General features: G+C 49.0%; 1 protein-coding gene across 1 annotated transcript; it reads left to right on the top strand.

Moving 5' to 3' along the window:
• Window positions 1-111: 111 nt before the first annotated feature.
• On the top strand, window positions 112-8,603 carry Nkx6-3 (NK6 homeobox 3). Its single transcript, XM_005340318.4, has 3 exons — window positions 112-3,428; window positions 5,481-5,650; window positions 7,133-8,603. The coding sequence occupies exons 1-3, from the start codon at window positions 3,047-3,049 to the stop codon at window positions 7,370-7,372; spliced, it is 792 nt and encodes a 263-aa protein (XP_005340375.2). The 5' UTR covers window positions 112-3,046; the 3' UTR covers window positions 7,373-8,603.
• The last annotated feature ends 5,776 nt before the right edge of the window (window positions 8,604-14,379 follow it).

Raw genomic sequence — 14,379 nt, 5'->3', positions numbered from 1 at the left:
CTCTCCTTCCTGGCTCGTCTTTGGGGCTTGTGCTGGGGTAAGAGTAAAGCCTGGGTTGGGGTGTAGAGGGGCCAATAGGTGGGATCAGGAGAAGCCTGAACCCCAAAGAGGGGTCCACCAATTCTTCCTGAAAGCTTGGACAGCTCCTTAATTTAAACTGCCCACCCAGGGAGAAACCCCCAGAGAAAGGATAGCCTAAAGGCTACCATGAAATGGGGAGAAGTTGGAGGTCCGGTAAGGGACTCCACAAACTACCAGGGTATGGCCAATCCAGGCCCAGGGCTAGTATACACTGAGTGACATTCTAGCTCTTCCTGTGAAGGCATCTGGTCCTGCACCCCATGGCATTAAACGTTCCAGAACCAACCCTTGCTATAGAGAGGATATGGCCCTGTTTCTATATAGTTTCTAATACTTTATGCAAGGTTGGTCACCACTCTGGCCTCAGTTCCTCATGGGTCAAATGGAATGAATTCAGCAGTTGCTAAAGTCTCTTCAGTTTGTCATCCTGGAGTTCTGGACCTTTAGTCTTAGCATTAAATAAGAATCAAAATTTGTAGAAGACTTCTTTCTTGATAAGTTCTCATTATTAGGGAATGAATAATTCACAGTTCCAAGGTCCCTGGAGCATCCCCAGCTCTTGCTCCACCCCAAAAAGAACTCTTGGAATCTTAAAGGCCACCCAGAACAACGAGCCTGTCATTGCTATGCATTTATATTACCCAGAAGGCTATTATAAAAGGTTTCAGAATCACAGTTGCATGGGTGGGATCCTGTGGGCATCCCTGGGAATCAGAACTAACTTCCAAAAGGATGGTAGTGCGCGGCCTAGTAGAAAAGCCAACTTAGATGAATAAGAACTTATCTTTCTTACTGGGTCTGGCTGTGTATACCTGTAATCCCAGAGACTCAGGAGGCAGAGGCAGGAGAATTGCAAGCTTGGGCAACTTAGCGAGACTCTGTCTCAAAAAATAAAAAGGGAGGGGGGAGAGGGCGGGGGAGTTACACCTACATGTAAAAATAAAGAAAGAAAGGGCTGGGGATATAATTCAGTGCTAAAGTACACCTTGGTTCAACTCTCAGTATCATCCAAAAAAAAAAAAGAAAGAAAAAGAAGAAAAAAGGAAAGAAAAAGAAGGAGGAGGAGAAGAGCCATTTTTCTTGTTTATAATTCAAACTTATAGAAAAATCATCTCCCATCCTTTATAAGGTCTTCCTTAAATTAACTGAAATATGTGCTACAGAGAGTGGCTCAGAGAGTCCTGCCCTCCCCAGCCCTGGACCCTCTGCCTTCTACTGGAAACTAACAGAAGGCCAGCAAAGGGGTACAGACCACAAGTGATAAGAGAGTGAACTCTCCAGAGCCCATGGACTGGTCAGCAAGGATTTGGGGACTTCCAGGCAGAGGGAGGGCAGAAGTTCATCTGTCAGTCACTAGTTTTTCTGTCATTTTGCATTTTCAGACAAGTAGCAGGCTGGTTCTCATTCTTAGAGAATAGCATTCAAGAAAGAATGCTGCCCAGGGGCTGGGGATGTGGCTCAAGTGGTAGCGCCTTGCCTAGCATGCATGAGGCATGGATTCGATTCTCAGCACCACATAAAAATAAAATAGATATTGTGTCCACCTAAAAAACTAAAATATATTAAAAAAAGAATGCTGCCCAAACCAGGAATAAACTTGTTTCCTGGAAAGTGGGCTCTGATTCCTCTGCACCTCAATTTCCTTGTTTGTAAAATGAGAGATTGCCCCAGTAGAGCCTCATACAATATAAATACTCAAGGAAGAAGGGGGGGAAAAAAGCATATGGGTGCACTGAGATTTAATCCAGTTCCATGAATCAAATATTTACTGAGCCCCAACTGAGCCCCAACCAAGTGTTTGACACATGGCTCCACCACGGAAGCAGGGGACATCTCAGCATCAGAGATTTCAAACCCAGACACCAAGCGAGTCGGAATGTGGCTGTTGCTCTAGCAGAGGCACACATGAGGAAGAGATCCTGGTGGAGGGGATCAGGGGAGGCTATCCAGAGGCAGAGGTGAGAACACACATGTGTACCACCCCCTTTTCAGCTTCAGTGGGCAGGAAAATGCACAAACCCACTACCCACCCCCGACCCAATCTGCCCATCAGGCTCTAAAATACTCACAGGAATTTTCTTCCCCACAAGAAAGCAGACATTTCCCAGCCTCTGCACTTACCCTGTCCCAGCACCAAGGAGGAAAGGGAAGTAGCCGGTTCTCCTGCAGAGCCTGGACACCAGCAGATAAAGGAGCAGGAGCAGCTCAGGAAAGTGACCTCTGAGCCCAGTCTCCTCACTCTCAGGAGGGCAGCTGCAGGAACTGTGACTTCCAGCTGCCTCAGGAGCCTCCAGAGACCTCCCAGATACCCACCTTTTCCTAGATGCTGGACTTGGGGGGATCAGGTGGAATCTCTGATGATGAACAAGAGCGTCTAGAGCTAATTCTCTCTCTCTCTCTCTCTCTCTCTCTCTCTCTCTCTCTCTCTCTCTCTCTCACACACACACACACACACACACACACACCCTGGCTGATTTTACAGTCAATCTTTCAAAGTGCAATTTGTCTAGCAAAAGCCAATGTGAGGCCCGTGTTGCCTCCACCAATGGCGGCACAGCTCTCACAGCTCAGCCAGTCTCCAGTCTGTATTCTAATGGGCCATATCTTTATCAGGGAAATGTCCCTTCTCTGAACTTAAAACTTCTCATGGAGGGTCCCCAGACTCGGAGGCTGAGGAGGGGGCTGTGCTGAGCTGTGAGGAGCACCCTGCTCCCACAGGACGGGCCCAGAGGAAAGGTGCGTGGGGAAGCCCCCACCTGCCCTGGTGGCACCTGACTTCCGAGCAGCTGACGTGGGTGCCAGTCCCCGGTGAAGGGCTGGACCAGATGCTGTAGGTGGGGGGCAGTCAGAAGCTTGGGGCTGCTTCTGACTCTCCACACCTGCCATGAGATTCTGGGCCCGGATCTGGGGTCTCTGGCTTTAGGGGCCTGGACTTGGGCTTGTCACTCTCCCGCTGCTTGAGATCATGGAGTCCAACCTGCAGGGGACGTTCCTGTTGAACAACACGCCCTTGGCGCAGTTCTCCGAGATGAAGGCCCCCGTGTGCCAGTACTCCATGCAGAACTCCTTCTACAAGCTCAGCCCTCCAGGGCTGGGCCCCCAGCTGGCCGCTGGGACCCCCCACGGGATCACAGACATCCTGAGCAGGCCTGTGGCCACGCCGAACAGCAGCCTTCTCTCCAGCTACCCCCACGTGGCAGGCTTCAGTGGACTGGGCTCCCAGGGGGTCTACTATGGCCCCCAGGTGGGGAATTTTTCCAAGGCTGGGAACGAGTACCCTACCCGGACCCGGAACTGCTGGGCGGACACAGGACAGGACTGGCGAGGCGGGCGGCAGTGCAGCAACAGTGAGTAGAAGGCAAACCTTCACCCCCAGCCCAGCCCAGTGCACCCAGAGCCAGCCAGACTCAGGGGAGGAGGAGGAAGGGGTATGAGACAGGGAACTCACCCTGCCCACCCTACCCACCTCACCTCAGCCGCCATTAGATAGCCCAGCGCAGTTGCCTGGGTCCATTTTCTCAGTTTGGTGCAGGACTGAACTTACCCTCTCTGGCTCCAACCCCAGCTTTGCTTAGACACAGATGTCTGACCCCCATCTTTACCTATGGCCACCTCAGCTGCTGTCCCAGGGAACCTGGGACTTCCAGGCCCAGAAAAGCCCAAACTGCCCACCTCTACCCTCCACAATGTCCAAATGGCAGCTCATTATTATTATTGTTGTTGTTGTCGTTGTTGTTGTTGTTGGACACAATACCTTTACTTACTTATTTTTATGCGGTGCTGAGGATCAAACCCAGTGCCTCCCACATGCTAGGTAAGTGCTCTACCACTGAGCTATCTCCACAGCTGGTGGCAGCTCATCTTGCTTCTGGCCAGAGCCTTGCCACTGCTTCTTCATCCCCAAAGCAGGCAAACCGTACCACCAGTGAAGGAAATCTGCCACTGAGTCACATTCCCAAAGAGCCAGCTCATGCCTGGCATGTTTGGGGACATTGAATGCATTCTGACCACCCCCCCCCCAAGCCCCTGCCTGTGAGTGAGATGGCTCATTTCCCACCTTCCTTCTCGGGGTTTATAGCAATAGTAGCATCGACAGTCCAGCCGTCAGAGCAGTGGCTGAGCCAAATTGAACTTGCCCAGGTTGCTGGAGGGCTCTCCTCAGCTCACCCACGCCTGAGTCTCAGTTTTTAGAGAACTAGTCCAGGGGGCCCGTGATGTATGTCAGGGACTAGTGGAGGTAGCAGGGGCATGTACAGACAGGTAAGGCTCACCTGGAAGGCAGGCAGAGGGAGCCTCCATTTTTGTCTGCTCTCTAGGCTGCCCCACTGAGATGGGTAGGAGATCAACCATGGAAACTCCCTAAGCACAGCCTCCCCTCTGCCACACTGCTTGGAGCCTCACTGCCTGACAGCCTGTGCCTCCCTCAACCTGACACTTAGGGATTTTTATGAGGATAGAGACCTCATCTCTTTTACAGCCCAGCTTTTTGGATACTTTAAGCCTCAAGTCGCCCCTCCCTGACCTCCATCATCCTCTCCCACCCTACTCCACACTCCAACTCTTCTATCCTGAATGCATGTACACAGGAAAATAGCAAAGATCAGTGACCAAATTAAGTCAAAGGGAGCCAGGACTGAAGATGATGGTCTCTCAGGAGGTCTCTTCCTCTCTCTGTGCCTCAGTCTCTCCACCTATAAGAAAAGGAGATGATGGGACATGGGTTGTCAGATTGGGCCTGACCAAGGCCCAACACCTGGTGATTCTGCTTCTTCTGAACCCTACTGCTCCTGAGCATCCTGCCGTGGCTGGGGTGGGGATCTGCAGCCTCCATGCCTCCAGTGTCACGGTAGCTGTGTGATCTTCAGGCCTGGTGACATGGGGGAGTAGCACACTGGGATTGGAGGCTTTCCCTCCTTGCTTTTCAAGGGACCTGAGGAATTGCAGCCCAGAAGCAAGAAAGTGGAGAGAAATCCACAGGTTCCCGGGGCCTTGTCTTGGTGACCTGAAGGAACATCCTTGTCTTGGTGTCTTGTGACAGAGAGGAAACTCCTGTTGTCCTTTGGAAGAAGGCAGCATCATTGAGTAGAGAGAACATTAGACCCAAAGGCAGGAGAACCTGTTCTAAGCCCTGTTGATCCTAAATAGCTATAACCTGGGGCAACTGCCCTCTGGGGCTGCCACCCACCCAGACCTGGTAGAGGTCACAGTCATTGTTATCTGAAATGTTAGTAATGTGGCTAAAGTGATAGGCATCATGATGCTCCAGCAACCTCACTGGCTTCTCCATAGGAGGGAGCTCACCCTATAGGAGAGGTAGGGAAGGGCTGGCATCCTGCAGGCAGGGCATGGTACCAGGTGCCCCTTCTTCCTGCTAATCCCACTTCCCTTCCTCCCACCAGCCCCAGACCCTCTGAGTGACAGCATCCACAAGAAAAAGCACACCCGGCCCACATTCACAGGGCACCAAATCTTTGCCCTGGAGAAAACCTTCGAGCAGACCAAGTACTTGGCTGGTCCTGAGAGAGCAAGGCTGGCATACTCACTGGGCATGACCGAGTCGCAGGTCAAGGTGAGTCTGTGTGGGTGAAAGCAACTGCCTTGCAGTGAGGGCACCTGCCAGGACAGGATGCCCTGCGTGGGAGGGAGGTAGCCACACTTTTCCAATAAATCCCAGCCCCTCAGAGGGAGGCTGTCCTGGTGTTTGGGAACTACTTGCCCATCTAACCTTAGAGATGACAAGAATTAACAATAAAATAAATGGCTGTCATCTACTGAACCTGATGCTGAATGCCTCTTATGTAATTCATTTAATTATTATTCATTTGACAGATGAAGAAACAATCTCAGTTGAGCCTCTTGCTCAAGGTCTCCTGGGTGGTAAGGGCAGAGCTGGGAATGGGACTCCAACCTCAGGCCTTCCCCTCTTCCACTGTCTGAACCAGGAAACCCAAGCACCAATGGTAGCCACTGAGCCAAATTAAAACTGGATTCCTCTTGATCTCTCAAAGGAGCTGGACTTGGTTTAATTATCTTTCAAAAAAGAAAAAAGCCCTTTTCTACTCACCGGTCCAAAAGAAGATGGGATGGGATAGCAGATGTAAGAAACCTTGCAGGCCAACATGAGACTTAGGGAGGGTAGATATGCCCTGGTACTTCCTACCACGGGGAGCGTGAAATAACCTCCTAAACAGGCCTCGGAAGATCTGCTTCTCCCTCCTCCGACTGCTGGGGGCAACTTTCTCAACTTTGACATTGCAGCTCTCCCCAGAGATTTTGGGTTGGGGACACCAAAGAAGAAAGCTTTGAGCTGTGCCAGACCTGCCTGGCTTAATGAAGCAGTCAGGTTCCCGCAAGGACCAGAGGCAGGCTGGACCCTAGGTCTGGGCTTTGCTGCCAGCCTCTGGGACCACCTGTTCAGACAAATATTTGCCCTGCTGGAGAGTGAAAGCTGATGAATGGAAATGGAAGGAAATTATCTGGGCCCCTCTTAGGTATAGTTCTGCCTCTTTAGGTTATCTTCCATCTTTACACCAAACAATGTACATGTTACTGTTCTAATTTGGGAGAAATTATTCATGAAGTTCAGTGAAAGTCTAAGAAGCTAAAAGAAGAGAGGGGTTTTGTTGTTGTTGTTGTTTTTGTTTTGTTTCTTTAGGTCCTGGGGCCTCGGGTTGAACCCAGGTGTTTAGGCTCTACACTGAGCCACACTCCCATCCCAAGGACAACTCTTCAGCACCTAGTGAAGTGCCCAGACCTGGACTAAACCCTTTCTACCCTGGTATTTCAGCATCTCCCACCAAGTGCATCAGATGGCAAAAGAGAAGGAAACTGCACTTGCAGGGAGAGTTGCCCCAGATCTGCAGCGGTGTTATTTTATTTCATTGCCCTCATTCCCCAGTAACGTGGCTATTACAGTTCACTCCAAAATCGAGCCATTTGTTTGCCTACAAAAATAATAATGACAGCGCTTTCTGCGGAGTGGAGCTGTTCTCTTACAAAGCCGCCCGTGGGCGCGGTGCGTGCGTGGTCCTCAGAGTCTCTCTCACCCCAGGTGTGGTTCCAGAACCGGAGGACCAAGTGGAGGAAGAAGAGTGCGCTGGAGCCCTCGTCCTCCACGCCGCGGGCCCCGGCGGGTGCCGGCGCGGGCGGGGACCGCGCGACCTCGGAGAACGAGGACGACGAGTACAACAAGCCGCTGGACCCCGACTCCGACGACGAGAAGATTCGGCTGCTGCTCCGCAAGCACCGCGCCGCCTTCTCGGTGCTCAGCCTGGGCGCGCACAGCGTCTGACGCCCGCCGGCCCCAGCCCCTCCGCCAGCCGCCCCCCGCCGCGCACCAGGTCCCGGGAAGCCCGTGGGCCACCAGGCCAGGGCCAGCCTCCCCTTCCCCACGTGCCTGGGGAACAGGAGGCAGAGGGGGATGGAAGAGAAGGGAAGGAAGAGGAGGAGGAAGGGAGGAGAAGAAAGAGAAGGGGGGAAGAAGGGAGGAAGAAGAGGAGAAAGGTAGAAGGAGGGGAGGAAGAGGAGTCAGGGGCAATGGCCAGTCCAGCTGAGGGAGGAGGGAGACGCACACCTCTAAACACCTGCAAACCCCTCTGCCGACTTGCACCTTTTCCAATTCTGCAGATTTTTAATGGCACAGGGATATTAAAATGACCAGGCTCTACAGCCCAGGAATGCCACTGTGATTCAGCTTTGGGGGTCCTTTCCCCAAGGAGGAGCTGGCTGAGGAGTGAGGAGACCAGAATACTGGGTCCAGGTCAACTGCTGGCTGACCGCAGAAGAAAATATGGAGTTGGCATATCTGGGTACAATTCTCAGACCTTTGTACAGGAAAGACCCACTTGAGAGGCCCAAGCTAATCCTAAGGGAGAGGAAGTAGGTCCTGCAACGAATAAACACACCCCTGACACCCAAACTCAAGGATCCCTCACCTAAGTGGCAGGGATCTTTCTGGCCTCTTGTCTCCACTTTTCTCTCAAGTTAGATCTTGGACACTGACCCTGGCTGGGAAAGAGGAGGTTGCAAGCAGAGGCTGAGAGCAGATGGGAAAATCCTAGTGCAAAGCTGCACCTGAGAGCCACCCGTCATTCACACTGCCCAAGGTCAGGGCCATCTCAGCAGAAGAGGAGAGGAAGGGCTGGAAAGGACTTCAGAAACCCCTGCTCCTCCAAAAGGGGTACACAGGCAGGGAGAGGGAGAGCCTCCAAGGCAGGGAAAGGTGCTGGGAGGGGCTGAGCCAACAGCATGCTGGGAATCCCCTGCTTTGCCATTCCTGGGATCACCCTGTAGCCTGGTCCTGGAGCTGCAGCCACCAGAGGGCACTGGCTTACAGGGTGGTGTTTTTCCACCCCAGGTGATGTTGAACTACTTACTGGCAGGCAGGAGAGGGTGGGCTGAGGGAGGCTGGTAGGGCTGGCCATGGAGGAGTGCAGCCCAGAAGGGACCAAGAGTTTGCCCATTCTCACTGGCTTTAAAAAAAAAAAAAATGAAAAGAGTATAAATAAAAGTCCCAGAAACTTCCCATGGCTCATGTGCTTCTGTGAAAAGAATGGGCAACTGGATACTGGTGGTGGGGTCCCCGACAGGCAATGGGGGAGGCAGTGGCTTGGATCCCAGGAGGAGTCAGTACTCTGGGTCTGCCACTGAAAGTTTCATGACTGGGGTCAATTTGAAATCTTCATCTCTCTGGTACATGCCAGGGACTGTCCTGGGTGCTGATAAACCCTTGACTAATTAAGTGGGGTTCTCTGACCTCCAGGAATTTCTGTTCCTGGTGGGGGAAATTATCTGTGGGAGAATCAGGTTCCAGAAGGAAAAGACAGTGGGGGAGAGCCTAGAAGCTCTAACATTAACTAGACACCTGCTAATTTCTCCCAGGTAGAGTAGAATGTCTGGGTATCTCACCCTTGACCCACAAGAAACTTGGAAGGTAAATATATGCAAAGTAAATACGATGCATGCACGAGAAAACTGAGGCTCAGAAAGTTCCTAAACCAGCTCACAGAAGAAGCAAACTCAGAGCTGATTCCAAGGCCCTCTGACATCCTTAATGGTTCCAGAAAACAGAGGGAATAAGACAAGAAAACATAGATTGTTTTTAGCCTCTAAACTTAATCCCTGACAACACTACCTGCTCAGGAATCAGTGTCTCCCTTCACCAAGTGAGACAGAATGGCACTTATAGGAGAGGAGCCTAGATCAGTATACTCCTGGCCAGAGTAGACTGGGCCGCCACAGACCCCAATGAGAAGCCCTTTGCTGACACAGTCTTCCTGAGGGAGGTCCTACTGTAGCTGCAATAGGAGGGATGTCAGCCAGAGAGGACGCTAAGACTCATCACAGGTCTTAAAGAAGAGAAAACTCAGTGGGATCCAGGCAATGCACAACCCTGACTGAGACTGGGGAGGCTGTTGACAAGCAGGTGTGAAATCATGAAGCAGGTATGGAGGAAAATGAAAGTTACAAGAAACAAAAATGTGTTTGTTGCATTTCCGTAAGCATACTATCATCTTAACTACTCTATAATAATCATAACGCGTGCACATCTGATTCAGGTCATTTGGGGTCAGTATTAAAACAAGTCTGGGGAAAGATTTTCCCAGGACACGTTTGCTGAGCTAAACAAAACCTCCTTCAGTCTCCAAGTTCTGGGACACCTACCACTGGGACCTTTGGCTAAGAGACTCCAGCCTTCCCTGTGGTCTTTTCTGACTCCTTCCCTTTAACTGCCTTTCATAGGCAGCCAGAACACAGGCACCAGGCAGAAAAGAAGCGCTGGCTCCATTTCACTAATTATTGTGCTTACACTTATTATGAAAACTAGCTTTGAAGCTTGAAGGAGGAGTAGAGTTCAAGGTGAATGACCCAGATTATTGAGGATATTTGGAATATCTTATCCTCTGTGAGTGTGCACATGTGTATGTATTGCTTGAGAAAACACACGTTCTCTTACTTTGTCCATCATAAAGAGACATAAGAGAGCCCCTGCTTTTATCTCTGATGATAGGCATGGCTTCTTGTATGTTCTGAGTCAAACTAACGAACAACAACAAAAATAACACCAGAACTTTTTACAAATTCATTCTCCCTGTAGTTCCTCCTTCCACATCATGAACATTTCAGAGACAAGGGAAAGAAACTGACTCCTGTGGTCTCAACAGCCGTGGAGTCTGCTATGATGGGCATCTCAATAAAGTTCAAAAAATCTGTGAGCACAGATTTTTTTTTTTTTTTGCCATAGCTCTCACTTTTGTATTTTCTGATTAGAAGACTCTAGGACATTTCTTCAGGAGGTCAGCGGTGAGAATAGGCAGATGTCAATATCTTATCAATTTCGGAATGGCCATATCCTGACAGCAACAATCAGAAGAGAGATCTCACTCCTGGTAACTCCTCCTCATACTCGGTCCACCCAAGGATTTGACTCCAAAAAACTGCTAACCCTGCCATGTGTCATAGGGCAACGGGGTCTGTTAGAACTGGGCTCAGATAACTGATCCACAGTTGTCTGTATCATTGGGTTTTAACCCCTGAGCCTCAGTTTGGTCGTGTACACTATGGAATAAGTACTTTAAGCATCTGAATAAGTACTTTAAGGACCCTGAAAGATTTCTGTAGGATTCCAATGAGTGTGCCGGGCTTATACAGACCGGGAACAGCAATTCTGTATCACTCAAAGAAGATTTTGGAAGCTGCTATGGTTTGTATGTTTGTGTTCCTTGCAAAATCCATATCTTAACTTCCAAGGTGATAATATGAAGAGGTGGGGCCTGTGGGAGGTGATTAGGCCATGAGGGCTCCACCCTTATGCATGAGATTAGTCACCTCATAAAAGGGCCTCAGGAGGCAGTCAGGCCTTTTGGGCTCTCCTGTTTCTCTGTCATGTGAGGACACAGCACTCAAAGTATGATTTGAGAAGCAGAGACTAGGCCCTCACTGGACACTGAGGCTGCCAACACCTTGACCGTGGACTTCCCAGCCTCCAGAACTATGACAAGTAAATTTCTAAACTTCATAAATTACCCAGAACAAGTGGACTAAAGACAGAGGCCGACAGTACTGGGTTTAAGTCTCGACTTCACTAAGTAGTAACTGGGTCATTGTGACCAAGTCAGGTTAACTTCTTTATATCCATTGTCCTCATCCATAAAATCAGGCTGGTAAGTCAGTTCTACAACACTGATAAGATCGAATGAAATCATGCACCCAGTATCGGATAATATGGGCACTTAAAAAGGAGTGCACCCAACTCTCTCCTTCTTCCAACTTTCTTCACTGGTAAGCAGCAGAGCAGTTCTGAACAGGTCTGCTCAAGAACAGGATAAGTGGATTCAAAGTCCTAGCTCCCTGTCCCTGTCAGTTCTCCAACGCTGGCATGTCAACCACTATTCAGGAGGTTGTGGAAGGACTCCATGAATGACCAGATTCATTTCCCAGCAAAACCGCTGAGATTTTGAACTCTAGGGAAGAAGTCTAACCAGGTGCCCAAGGCCAAATTCAGAAACTGTAGTGTGCCATTTGGTAGGGTGAGCCTGGCCCAATGAGCTGTTTCTGCCATTTCCCCAGCCCAGTCCCTGTGCTCCACACAGTTTCATCACCTGCTTGGCCCCTGAAGTCCTCTAGGCCTATACACCCTGCTCAAGACCTTGTAATGGAAAAAAAATCCATACACACAGCAGTGGCCTTGTGTGAGGACCCATCAGAAATGAAGAATATCTTGAGCCCCATCTTAGAATCAGCCTGTATTTTAGCAAGATCCAGTCGGTTTGTGCACACATTGCAGAGTGAGGGGGTCCAGAGTGAACGACTGTGACTGTGTGTGGACAGCACTCCTCTTCTCAGAACATAATTACAAAATTGTTAGACTGGGACTAAGGATGTACTTCAGTGGTGGATCACTTGCCTAGCATTTAAGAGACCCTGAGTTTAACCCCTAAAACCAGAAAAAAAAATATCGTTAGACTGATATGGATGGATATAGGTAAACATATAGCATCTGTGACCATATAACACACAGTTGGTACCCAACCGTAAGCAGAATAAGAAGAATCTTCTGATTCCAGGTGTGGTCGAGCACACCTATAATCCCAGCTACTCAGTAGGCTGAGGCAGGAGGAGGATCACAAGTTTGAGGTCAGTCTGGGACAGCAAGATCCTATGTTAAAGAAATTTTAAAAGGGCCGAGGATGTAGTCCAGTGGTAGAGTGCTTGCCTAGTATGTGTGAGGCCCTGGATGTACATTGGTTTATACTGATAATGGAGACTGAGTCTTCTGAGGATAAGGAAATAGCTACCATAGGGCCCACTCACTACTCTCCCAGGTAAGGCCTGGAGCTGTGTCAGGAGAAGACAAGACTCCAAGAGGCCCATGATTAGAGACACTGGACAGTGACCACCAGCAGTAACTGACAAGGAGAAAGGAATTTCAGAACATAGCCTAATCCAGAGAAGGATTTTTATGGGAAAAAGTATCTTGCTTTGAACATCCCCTTCCCTGATGATGCTCAGATAAACAAAATGGTACCAAATAGATAGCAATTCTGCTGTTGGGATCACATCACTTCAATTTGGCTGCAGGGATAGGTGGGGGGGGGGGTCATGGAGGAAACAGGTGGGCAGATGAAAGGATTTCCCAGAAGAGGCAGAGGTCCTGGGGAGAAGGCTAAGGGATTCCCTGTGTCACCTTATCCCCAGGATCCAGAGCTTGAAGGGAGCCACCGAAACAGAGTGCCAAAGAGGCATCTGTTCCCTGAAAGGCAGGAGGTCCAGGGCCCAGGGAAGACTCCAGCACCTTTTGAGAGAGGGTTTCTTTCCAAATGCTTCGCTCCCCTTTACTGGTTTATCTTCCAACAGTTGTGGGCGATTAGCGTCCCTGTTTTCCAAATGAAGATGCAGAGCAATTGGCTGACTCACTCCAGATCCATGAATAGTCCCAGTGATTCTGCTCCATGCGGTGTGGCTGTACCCCACTGCTGTCACTGTCACAGAGTCCAGGTCCACTGTCACTCCTGCTGTGACGCCCAGTGAAGGTCAATCGGACATTTGTAACAAGCTGCTCAAGGTACTTTTTGATCTTCTTTAACAGTCACAAATCCATATGAAGTAGCCACTGTCATTACTCCCACTTCACAACTGGGGCACAGAGAACTCACCCTAGGTCGCCCAGCTTAATTCAGGTGGAACTTGGGCTCTTGCCACCATAAAACCACCATAATAAAAAGAAAAATGAAAAAGAATAGATTTCTTTTTTTAAAAAAGAGAGAGAGAGAGAGAGAGAATTTTTTTAATATTTATTTTTTATTTTTCGGTGGACACAACATCTTCGTTTGTATGTGGTGCTGAGGATTGAACCCAGGCCGCACGCATGCCAGGCGAGCACGCTACCGCTTGAGCCACATCCCCAGCCCAAGAATAAATTTCTAAATAGCCAGGCCCGGTGTTGCACTTCTGTAATCCCAGCAACTTGGGAGGCTGAGGCAGGAGGATTACAAATTCAAGGTCAGCCTCAGCAATTTAATGAGGCTGTAAGCAATTTAGAGAGATTTATCTCAAAACTAAAATTAAAATTTTTTAAAAAGGGCTGGGAATGTAGCTCAATGGAACAGTGCTCCTGGACTCAATCCCCAGCTCTTAAAAAAAAAAAAAAAAAAAAGATAAAAAAAATAGAACTGGACTCAGTGGCACATGCCTATAATCCTAGCAATTCAGGAGGCTGAGATAGGAAGATCACAAGTTCTAGGTCAGCCTCAGCAACATAGCAAGCCCTCATCTCAAAATAAAAAATAAAAAGGCCTAGGGATGTGGCTCAGGGGTTAAGCACCTTGGGATAAATCCCCAGGACAACACATACACACAAAAACAAAAACCAGATTTAAAAAGTAAAAATAAGGACTGGGGGATGGTGTCTTTCTTTGAGAATCATCTATTCAAGCTCCTTGCCCAGTTTTAAATTGGGCTGTTTTCTTCCTATTGAATTGTTTGGGCTCTTTATATATTGTGGATATTAAACCTTTATTAAATGTAAGGACTGAAAATATTTTCTCCCAATCTATAGGTTGTCTCTTTACATTGTTTCCTTTGCTGTGCAAAAACTTTTTAGTTTGATGTAGTTCCATTTGTCTGTTTTTTTTTTGCTTTATTCATTTATTTATTGCTTCTGTGTCTGCACTTTGGGAGTGAAATAAAAAAACAAACAAAAAAATCATGGCCCAGATCAATGCCATATAGTTTCACCCCTACATTTTCTTCTAGGAATTTGATAATTTCTGATTTTATATTTAAATCTTCAATCGGTTT

The sequence above is a fragment of the Ictidomys tridecemlineatus genome, chromosome 14, assembly GCF_052094955.1.
Source record: "Ictidomys tridecemlineatus isolate mIctTri1 chromosome 14, mIctTri1.hap1, whole genome shotgun sequence".
NCBI lineage: Eukaryota > Metazoa > Chordata > Mammalia > Rodentia > Sciuridae > Ictidomys > Ictidomys tridecemlineatus.
The sequence above is the reverse complement of the archived record's forward strand: the minus strand, read 5'-3'. Positions and strand labels throughout refer to the sequence as shown.